Here is an 11,458-nt window from a genome sequence, read left to right as displayed (position 1 = left end):
TGTAGAGATTGGGGAAAAAAAAAAAAAAAAAGCATGTGGGGGAAGGAGTGGGAGACCTAGAGTATAGCATTTCACATCAGTGGTAAGCTTCCTGATAGACTGCTGGAGGTCAGCATATAATGAATTGTAGTAATCAACCTGAGAAATTACAAAGGATTTAATGAAATGTTTCTAGATCTCTGCTGCTTGGAAGATGGCAGAGAGAGAAATCTGTTACAGCTTGGGGTAATCTGGTGGCCAGGTAGGAAGGTGGGGTTTGTTTTTGTAGAGTGAATCTAATGCTGCAGGGCATGAAGCTGTGGAGTGACAGCCTGGAATCTCTGCAGAGCACTGGTGTTTCACTCCCACTGCTATGCAACCAATATTCATTAAAGCTTTCTTAATAGAGACTGGTTTGAGGAAAAGACAGCTAATTCATGGGACCTATGCAATGTCCGATTATCTCTGATGTATGTGTTAAGGAGTCAAAATCATTAAAAAAACCACTCTGTCAGACAGAAGAACTTAATGCAAGCCATGATAGGGCCTTTGATAAAAGTGCTTGGTAAGGGGCTCTTGGGCTGTTAGTTCTGCAGTGACAAAGGTTCTGGTTACATCACTGCTTTTTCTTAAACTAGTTCTTTGCTATTAGTTTCATATTCTCTGTTAAACTGTATTGGACTTGTTTCATCCTCACAAGGTTGAATGCTGTGGAACTATGCTTATAATCAGATGGAGTAAATACTATACTGGTTTTAACCATTTTCAGCACCCTCCTTACTTCTTTCATCCTGAAGCGCATTATCAATGAATTTAGAAGCTGAATAAAAGAACTGGCTGAGCTTGAAAGTGGGAAGATCATCTGCTTCCACTCCATGGTACTCCACAGTCATGTCATTATAGTATTCTGGTCCTGTATTCACATTCCGCTGACCATGGGCTGCGTTGAGGATGTGGGTGAAGCCTGCCTTCTCAAGGCTGTAGCGATCTAACGCAGTTTTCCTGTTAAAACAAGAGCTGTCATGTAAGTAAAGAATTTCTTAGCCAGCAAGCCAGGGAAAAAAAAAATCTCTAGTTTGGCATGTTCCAAATGTTAGTGAAACTAACATTTACCAGGTCTTAAGATACTGTCGTTTAGAGTGAATGATCCTTCTGGATTTTGTAACTACATCTCCCAGGTCCTTAGAGCACCTTGAAGATTAATTTATTTTCCTGGCACCTTTGTAATGTAGGCAATACTGGCTTCTATCCATCTGGTACAAAAAGAAGCTTGAGATACAGAAAGAAATTGAATGAATTATTTAAAGTCTTAAAAGCAAATCAGTGGCAGAACTTGAAATAGAACCCATGAATTCTGCTTTCCCCTTCTGTGCCATCAATTGATATTGCAGAACTAATAAAAGTCAGTGATATGTGAGTAGTAAGATCATCTGGAATTCAAAAAGAAGCTCTTTGTCCTGAAAATAAGTTACAGAGTTTTTCCTCCATTTCTGTTTTTAAAAAATAATAATTTTAACCCCCCCACCCTTCTGTGGTCACAACTCCCTATCAGGCTTCCTCTTACTGTCATGTTTGGTCAAACCAGAGGTCTAAAGCAAAAAGCATTTTTTTACAAAAAGATACGTAAATTGGTATCAGCCTTCAGTGAAAGCTGAAAGTCATATATTTAGCCAAATATTCTAATTTATTCTTGTCCTCTATTTCCTTGGATGAGGGAAATCAGATAGGAGAGGAAGTCCCAGATCTTTAATGTGCCCAATACCCACTCTGAGTGCTTGCCAGCGGCCTGAAATACTTCGAAAACTACAGAGTTTATGGACAGGCATGTAAAAACTTTCTTGATGCATTACCAAAAGCTTTTAGTTTTGGAAAGTTTTGTTCTGGAAAAGCTGTCAAGTTTTATTAGTGCCTAGGAAGACTACTGAGCTTTTTACAAAAAATTGCATGGGCTTTATTCTCTTAATATATTTTCACATTACTGCTGCCATAAATGAATTAGTGCATGATGTGAAACAGCTTTTTCCAACCAAATGTACATGACTCAGTGAATGTTTCCTGAACATTTCAGTGTGCAAATGTAGTTGCTGTTACACAGAGCATTGTGGTGGGCTACCTGTTGTTGTGTTTCATAAGTCTAGTGGTGACAGCTCAGAGTAGCTTGAAGTCGTCTCCACCTTCCCAGCCTCTGTCAAAGTCAAAATTCCCCTCTGAGCAGTCAAGAACCTAGTGACTAGAGCATTTAACTGGGATATGGATACTGAAGGTGTTGCCTATGCTCTCTCTTAAATTAAATTAAGCTCATGATAATTGGCTGTTCTGAGTAGCTATTCCTTTCCGGACAAGAATAGTAATGTCTTGACCCTACTAGCATTTTTGCCATGAAATAATGTCATAAGTCCCCTATATGATGATTTAAAAAGTAAATAAAAACTCCAATTAGTGTGGTGTTGCCTGCCTAAAGTCAGTAGACTTCAGAGGACAGAGAAGCAGCAGCAACTTGCTAGTGCTGTGAGTTGTCACTTTCACCACATTATTTTTAAATAATGCTTCCCTTTGTCTTTGTGTTGCAGGGATTGACCTGGAAAGACTTTTCTCTTTCTCCCTCCTTTTAGATTTGTGCCTTAGGATTCTCTTCAGGTGCATATGCTCTATACACTTTGCCAGCAAAGGCACTTTGGTTCTGGGCTGTAGAGTTGGCCAGTCCTTAAAAAACAGGTGGAATGTCCTGGATGAAGAGTAAAGGTGCAGTGAATAACTACTTCTCTTGATTTTCATGTACTTGAGGTGAACTACAGATTCTGCTTTCAAATTAATTTTTGCCTCCCTGTTGCTGGGATAGAGAAAATACGTTTTCCATTCACCAATGTGTCGAACAACTGTGAAAAACTGGTGGTTTCAGGTCAGAGATCTGTGCTCAACTAGAACCCCTGCAAGCAGAGATCTATGTGCTGAATAGTTAGTGGGACTGCAGTGTAGTTAGTTAGGCTCAGTGGAAAAACAAAGTCTTAGATGAACTGTCTTTACTACCAAACTTCAGCTTCCACAGGCGCTGCACAGGCTTACAAATAGCATTTGAATTAAATGATGAAGTTGTTCTGAACAAGGACAATGTCAAACAATAGGTCACATGATAATCCTTGACATTTGGCTCTTAACATTCATCTAAGATCCTATTTTACGCTTTCCTTGATTAGGTTCTCAGGACGTCGCCTTTTCATACAGTGGGTGCAACTAATGTGTTTGTTTCTGACAGTCCCACGGTCTTCTGTGTCTTAGGATCTCATTTTTAAGTGTTCAGGGACCCACGTGTTTTAATATTTTTGAATATGTGTTCAGAAAGAAAGGGTATTATCCTTCACTAGCTACATAAAGCAGTAGGCTCAGCCTGGCCAAGATCCTGAGAACTCCATCCACCTCCTGGTCTTGCCTCTAGGCGCATACTGTGAATTTGGGGCCCAGGATGGAATTAATCCTCCTCCTTTTAAGTAATGGCAAGGCAGTTAGGTGTTCATTTTGCATCACAGTTTGCATTAGCCGTTGTTTTGGCCTTGGTCTGTTGGAGTTTGGGAATATGCACATTGTTACTGATAGCTCCCACTTGGCTTGGGCTGGAGATGGAATCAGAAGCAGCAGTGGATTGACCTTGTACGCTGTTGCAAAAAGCCCATTGTAAATGCTCAGATGTAACTAAAAAATTCCTTTTTATTTTTCCCTCCTTTTTAAGTCAATTATAAGCGTACCAAGGAAATACTTGAATACTTGGAGGTTATCTCCTCCACTGGTTTTGGCAGGGACGAATTTATAATCTCTTTTCCTCAGTGCTTGCGGTACGCTGATTTCAAAATGTCATCTGTTTAAGTCGTGCTTGATATGTAAACTGATTCAGCAATATCCTTTTGGACTGAATGTAACCTTGGCCAGTATGATATTTTTCTCTATAATATGAACGCGCATTTTATTCTTTCTACTGATGATGCTAATCTAGAAAACTTCCATAAAATCAGTGCTCATTGTTGAGCACTCAGATCTTTTAAGATCTCCATGTTTCCACTGGAATAGATACACACTGTGTTGTGTGGGAGTGTTGTAGAGCCTCTTGGTTGAACCAAGACCTAAACGTTTGCCCTGGCTAAGTGGAGCAGGGTCGATATAGGTCCTGTGGTATGTGACTTGTGCGTCTACAGGCTGAGCTATTGTGTGTAATGTGTGAAGAGGATGTCACCCGCTGTTCTTCTGGACAATATTATCTGTGGAAATTTTTTCCTAATTTTCCTCAGATCTGTACACAAACAAAACAGTTATTTTGCAGTACAAAAGAAGTGTTCACAAGACTGCAAGTTGCCTGCCTTGGGCTTTAGAATCTGCATCTTTTGAAAGCTGAGGTGACTCTTTTTCAGGAGCAAGAGTGCTTGGTTTCAAGCTCGATATGGAGATTAGGAAGTATTTTTACTCCTCCTGTATCTCCATCCATCCCCCCAGTGTCACATTTGATAATTATGTTTTCACAAAAGATATCTCAACTGTTCTTTCAAAAATTTTGCCTTTTTTTTTCCTTGTAAAACCTTTCCCCCAAAGCTAGGCAAACAGCCCAGTCACAAGGACCACCACTGGTCATACTAACCTCAGTTTGCCTGCTTTTTCACTCTCATCAGCTGTCTTTTTATCTTGCCCATTGATCATAAATACTATTGGTCAGGGACAACCTGTGCTGAGACTCTGACACTGCCATAATACAGGCAGTTAAACCGGAGGTCATGCTGTGTCTGCAGCGTGTTGGTTGCCAGTTAAGAGAGAGCAAGAAACAGGCTTGTTAAGCCCCCATAGGGGACCTCCTTATGCTTGTAAATGGAAATGTTACTGCGCTCCTTGAGCGTTTGCTTGGGCTGGCTTTAGCCATGAGTGAACTCTGGCTTCATGAAGGACTGGCTTGCTTTCCAACCTCAGCTGAGTCTGCAGCGTAGATGCCATTGTGGAATGCATCCTTCATTATCTGTTTATTTAATCAGAGACTAATTTGTGTGTGTGGGTTTCATCATGCATGATACTGCTGGTTGCATCCCAATGAGGGGGGGAATGCTTTTGGTGTTCCTTGCAGTTTTTACCATGCCTGAAGCATCAGTATTTTAGGTGAAAGGAAGGAATAAATCAAGCATAAATATCTGCAAATGTGTGATTGGTTGAGGTGACTAATAGCATAGGATCACTTGGGTATATGAATCATATACCTTATTGGAGTATTTATAACTCTATTTTTAATTCACTTTCAGCTAGAAATGACACAGATTTTTTTTTTCACTTGCAGTTGGCTCACTACCAAAGTTTAATAGTCTAGCTAACAATGTTTCTCATTTTCCCTCTTTCAGTGTAGCTCTTTCCTGATAAATGGCAATTAATATTTCAGGTTTTGTGATTATGTTTGAATTTTTGGTAGCCATTGTAAAGAAAAGTTTGCTACAAATGCTAGGGCTGGTGAAGCCATAAGCATTTGACTACTCTTGCAATTGTTTTCGTTTTGTGTATCTCCACCATCTGTGCTATTAGCACTTGATTTCCTTTTACATGGTGCAGCAGTGGTCTCCAATGTCTGCCTTGAATGTGTTCCTATGCAGAGAAGGTGAAGTATGGCACTGGGAGATAACAGTGAAAATTTCAGTATAATTTAGTTTAGTAAGAGATGAACTGGGCAGATTGGTCCTCTGTAAAAATTCATCAGCTCTTTAGTTCAGAGCATGCAAACATATGTTAAAAGTTAAGCATACCCAGAAGTCCTTCTCTCTATAGCAAAGCATGTTAAACAAAAACTCAGTGCTTTGCTGAATCAGACCCTGCATTTACGGTAAGACAGATGGACTCATAAACATGTTTTTAAAGTTCTGAGGCAAGGGGGAGTACTTTGCTATGGGAATGCCATGTAAATGGTAAAAACTGGAGATAAAATCACTTTCATATAGGGATATACTGCTAATAACAAACTATCACCAAGAGGGAGAACTGACCCAAACAACAATGTCATCCATTTTCAGATGGTTCCCAAAAGACGGTTTACATCTCTTGGGTTCTGCAAGGGCAAGTAAAGGGCTTGTCCAAGACTTTAACTGTGCCGGCTGTCGGTTTTAAAGTTAAGATTCATAGGATTGAAAGCAAGTCCTGCAGCAGTCTCTACCTTCTTCTGGAAGCCAAAATGTAAGTAGTTATAACGTGAAAGAAAATCCTTCCTTTCAAGTTGCTGTCTCTAGTGTACCAAATCTCTTCTCTCTCTTCAAAAATACTGTTACAACAAGCTTTAGTCCCAGATGCTTTCATCAGGAAGATGCCCAAGCCAGTGGAATTGGAAGAGAGGCAAAAACAACTTGCAGGCACTGCAGCCTGCACCTCCATATCAAGTGTATGGAAAGCTGCTAACAAAGTGAAGCGAAGGCAGCTCATGGTGAAAACCCAGGTGCATCTGAAGGAAGGAAAGTAATCCTCCAAAACACCTTGTGAGGATGTGGGCAGAGCAGCTCCCTCCATGGGTAAGTTGGCATGTTGTAGCTGGTACTGGTCAACTAGACAACAATGCTTATAAGCTCTAAGTAGCACCAAGTCTCTTAAGCTTCACGTGACGGCTGAGCAATGCAAATATGTTTCAGTATAGACTGTTGAAGCCACAGATTGACGTGACCCAGATTGACAAAATACAAGGAAATCTGAGGCAACATGTTACTAGAACAAAAATCGTCTCTCTCAAACTTTTGCATTTTCTTAGATGCTGAAGGAAAGCTTGATGCAGGATGGTAATGTACCAGATGGTCAGTGTCAGAAAGAAGCTTCCTGAATATAGGCAATACTGACACTTTCTTAAGAAAATCTGGCAGTTCTCCCTCGTGAGGAGAGATGTTGAGAATTTCCAATAATACTGACCCAATTTCCTTTGGTAGCTCCAGCACTGAGGGAATCTAGAGATACTGTAGCATTGTATCCCCTCTTCCTTCTGAGCTGTTGCTCTGTTTCTGTGGATACCTCCTGTTCAGTGCGAATTAGAAAAGTTTTTAGGTAACACTGAAAGTACTGAACAGGAGCCTCGTAATATGTGGTAGAAAGAGCCTCAGTAGTATTCTGTAGTGCGAAACGGTGGACATTGGTTTTGTAAGTGATACAGCCTAGATACAGAAAATATGTCTCTGGTTTCTATATAGGAAAGGCATCAAGCATATGTCATGCAGTCAGTCAGTTCCTGGTCTTAAGTGACTCACTAAGTGTTAGAAGTCACCTATAGACGGAGATGATGTTGTGTGGGTAGTGTTACTTGTCTTGGAAACCGTTGCTGCTTTAGGAGGTTTATGGTCCGGTGTTACAGAGCTGATTTTCTGGATTGTTAAACTGCTATTACAATTGGCAGATTCTCATACTAAGAGTTGAAACTAAATCCTCAAGAGTGTTATAATCTGAATCTGCACACACTCGTATTTTTGTATCGTTAATACTGGTGTAGATCCTAGGAGTTCATAATGCTAACTATTTGCTACCCTGAGTGAGTCCCATCTATTTTCTTCTACATCAGTATAAATTATCTTTCTACTTAGTCACTTGGAAAGTCATACTGTATTGTTTTTCTGGAGGAAAGAGAAGGGGAGAGAACATGATTTAGTAAAGCATAATTAATTAGCGTACTCTCCAGTCCGTAGGTTACTCATGTGTCTTGTTGAACCTTACCTTTGTTAGTTCTCAAGACCATAAGCCCTGTGGCTCTGCTGGGTCAAGCATAGACCATAGTATTCTGGAAGTGAAAGCTCAGTGCAGCTGCATATCCAGAAAATGATTTATCATATTTAACCTGTAACAAATTAGACTCCAGAAGACTTCTCTTCCTCTGGGAGTAGTTTGAGAACAAAGACTTGAAATTGTGATTAGGCTTAAAATCCTAATGACAGCTAGAGGGTGGTTAAGGGGAAAATAAAATCTTGGGAGGCCTTTGTCTTCAGCTAAAATATTCTTTGAAATTCACAAATGTGGAATCATGAAAATCATCTCAGGTAATAAGGCAATCACTGAAGAGCAGCAAGACGAAACCACAAGCTGCATAACTGGCAGATTTTCCGTGTGACTGCAGTGAACTAAGCAGGCTTGGGATCAACCCATTGAAAGTGCCTGTGCAAGTAACCTGGTGACCAGTTAAAGAAAGGAGCAAGACAAAGCTGCTTTCTATCCCTTTAGAAGGCTTCTGGATGTGAGGAGGATACATGCAAGCACTAATCCTGGTAGCAGATGAATCAAAATCTTGGCAAAGCTTGTTTTATTCCTATCACTGGGCTGTCTCCTACAAGTTCCAGTGTCTGGTCTTTAAAAGTCCTTGGAACTTGCTGGAGGAAAATTTCAATTGGAGCTGAACACAGCATGTTATATTTTGAGGCTTTGATTATTCTGGGGCTGACAGGCTCATGGAGATTTCATTGCCTCTGGGCAACATCTGCAGTGAAGCCTTGTAACAAAAGGATTGAGTGGCCTCACAGGGCTCCTTGATAGCCTGTATTGCATTAAAAGGAAGATGTGGTTACGTAGTCAGGGTAATTAATTAGCATTTCCATAAGCAGTCTCAAGTCCTGTTAACCTTGTAAGTGCAGGAGACAGGAATGAAGCACAGATGCAGAGGCTCTGGAGATAAACTCTGCATGTGTGTGTTCACTTGATTTTGTTGATGAACTCCACTAAATACTTTCAAGATCAACCTTAATTTAGCATGGCTAAGAATGCAAATACACCCAACATCTGTTCACGTCTCCATGGCAGCTCTTTGGCGACCAGTGCTACAGCAAGATCTTAAAATAAAACAATGCAAAAACCGTGCCACACTGAAGGGGGAAGCTGTTGGTCAGAAGTAAGATGTGGAGCTGGATGAGGGAAAATATAGAGGTCCCTGGACTTCGCCCGCTTCAAATGAAGTTTTAGTTCTGGTAATGAAAGCTGCATCTTGCCTGCAGACCAGTTTTCATCTCAGATTTTCTGCTACTGGGTGTCAGGTTTGCCTTCTTACAGCTGACAGTAGTTGTTCTCTTTCAGGGAATGACTGTTTCTGGTGAAGTTTTACTTCTGTTCACCCCCCACCTGCTCTTTTCTTCTTTATCCTTCTCCATTGGCTTTCTCATTCTCTTGTCCGAGTCATGTGGGGGACTTGTTTCCCCTTGAAGCACCATTGCTTTCCCTCCTGACTTGGGTGTAGCTCTGAGTACCTCTCAAGAAGCTTGTTTTTCTATTCCTCTGGTTAGTTTGTACTGGGTGCAGGTGTGTGGTGTATCCAGAGTTGCACTTCCAGGCACTCAGTAAACTGCAAGGTGTAACAAGCCACTCTTCCAAGAATAATTAGAGGAAAGAGTCAGTGGCTGGTGTCCTGGGCTTAGAGACTGCCTGTCCAAAGACCTGTTGTCTCCTGGGATTCCTTTGCTTAGAGGGCAGAGCTGTAGCTTCATCACAGAGATAAAAGAGAAATTCTTCTAATCGCTTCCTTCAGAATAATTCTGCTGGTGATTCTGAACAAGTAAGTGCTGGAAGAGGCTGTCCTTTACACTGAATCTTGAGTTAGAAATACCTAACAAGAGGGGCAGTGTAGGCTGGGGAGAGAACAACTCAAGCCCCTTTTCCTTTGTTCCTGAGTCATTTGGCCAGTCTTTTCCTATGGCTTAAAATATTTTATTTTTCTGTCTCTGAAAGTGGGAGCCCTGGCTTGGTTAAAGCCCAGAACTCCAGTGTGTCTTTCTGTTGCCTCTGGCGCCACGGCAGTAATTGGTCGATGATATTAGGAGTCTTGTAACTTCCAAGGCTATATATCTTTCCTCTTTTATAAGCTGGCAACAGATGAATTTTAGGGCATTTTAAAAAATTACTGAGAACTCTGGAGCCAGTGGGGCTCCTGCTTGTGCCTTACAGTGATGATGTAAAATAAATGTCATGTTAGTGCAGGATGTAGAGGAAAGTGGGAAGTGGACCAGTAACGCCTGAGGGGTAAGAAAATGCTCAGGGTTTGGGGTGGGGGAGTTTCCAATGGCATGTTTCCCTGCTGCAGCAGTCGCCTCTGCTTGTCAGAACAGGCTGTTTCTAGTTTAGTCCTGTGCTCAGCAGAGCTAAGTCTGTTTTGTGGGTTTGGGTTTTTTCCAGATCACACTTGGTCTGATCAGTGAGACAATCTCTGCAGCTTTGCCTTCTGCAGGGTTCTGTTTGGTTTAATCTCTTGAGCAGTTTAGAAATGCAGAGTTTTCCATGTACACAAGCACAGGCTTGGAAATGCAGAAATACCACTGCGGGTTGAGCTGTCTCTTCAGTCACTTTTCAAGAATTACATTTTAGGCTTAAACCAACCTAAGCTGTGGTCCAACACATCTAGGCCGTACTCTTCTCTGTCAGTGTAACTGTGGAAGGACTTTGACTTAGAGATAAATGACAAACTACTCCTTGAAATGAGCCATTTAAAAATAGATCATGACTAGCTTTGACCTCTGCAGCCTACGCTGGTGCCACAACTGCTCCTCTTACTCAGTCTTTAACAGGAGACCCTGCTGCACTTACCCACCACTTCCTTGAAGCAACAGCAACCAGTTCTGCATGCCTACGCTGAGTACCTATATCTGTAGGCCCTGATTGCTCTGTTGAACTCTGTCATCTGTTAGTAGCTCATCACATCACCGCTAAATACTGATGAATGGGTGGTAGGAGGAAAGAAATACCTTGCTGTGTTCTGAGCTGTTCTTAGTGCGGCTTAACCATCTCCTATGTAGAAGAGATGTGCTATGTACACTTACTCATCTGCTATGTAGAGAAGTACTATGTGTACTTACTCATCTCCTATGTAGAGGTTGGGCCACACTTCGTTGACATGAGTGTACTTTGGGCATCCTTTCCAAAGGAGTCGCTCCAGTTCAAATGCACCCGGGGTACAGTAATCCTCATCAGGATGTACTTTGGTTGCTGTGTATGGGTTTTTCTTCCCAGCTTTCAAACCTGCTGATGACATCTTGTCCATGGATTGGTGTGCTCAAGGTGTTCAAGAAACTGGAATGCAACCAAAACAGAATGTTAACCTGAGGAAGCACAAAGCAAGCAACTTCTGCTCCAGTTGTGGAATGCTGGGAGCAGCACTGGCCAGGTGTGATTGGGCTGGGCATGGTACTGGACTGCTACTGTCTGTAGCAGCCACAGAACTGTACCTCGATTTCTCTCTCCCCTGAACTAGGCAAGGTATACTTTGCTGGATGAGCTCACCGGCAATGGGAACAAAAGCCAAAGGTGTGTGATCACTGAAGTTCAGTCTCCACCAGGAATTTTTTTCCTGGAAAATCCACTGGTAAAAATTTGGAAGGACTAGAAGCCTGATTCAGGGCATCTAAAGCAGCCAGGGAAACTGAGTAGGTGAAATTTAAGATATTTCTTTATCATTAATTGTGAATCTGCTAAAGGCTTCTCCTTTGTGTGTTTTCAGTAACACAGGGAGATTAAATGTGTCCATTCAGGT

General features: G+C 41.5%; 1 protein-coding gene across 1 annotated transcript in view; it reads right to left on the bottom strand.

The window, feature by feature from the left end:
- Positions 1-10,974, bottom strand: part of DUPD1 (dual specificity phosphatase and pro isomerase domain containing 1) — a 15,291-nt gene extending 4,317 nt beyond the window's left edge. Inside the window, exons 1-2 of the mRNA XM_010133210.1 lie at positions 10,785-10,974; positions 761-981 (exon numbers count right to left, since the gene is read on the bottom strand). Coding sequence (XP_010131512.1) covers positions 761-981; positions 10,785-10,969 — 406 coding nt within the window. The 5' untranslated portion in view covers positions 10,970-10,974. The remainder of the gene's footprint in view (positions 1-760; positions 982-10,784) is intronic.
- Between the last annotated feature and the right edge of the window lie 484 nt (positions 10,975-11,458).

Source organism: Buceros rhinoceros, unplaced genomic scaffold (assembly GCF_000710305.1).
Source record: "Buceros rhinoceros silvestris isolate BGI_N320 unplaced genomic scaffold, ASM71030v1 scaffold4003, whole genome shotgun sequence".
Classification (NCBI taxonomy): domain Eukaryota; kingdom Metazoa; phylum Chordata; class Aves; order Bucerotiformes; family Bucerotidae; genus Buceros; species Buceros rhinoceros.
This window is presented reverse-complemented; position numbering and strand designations above follow the sequence as displayed.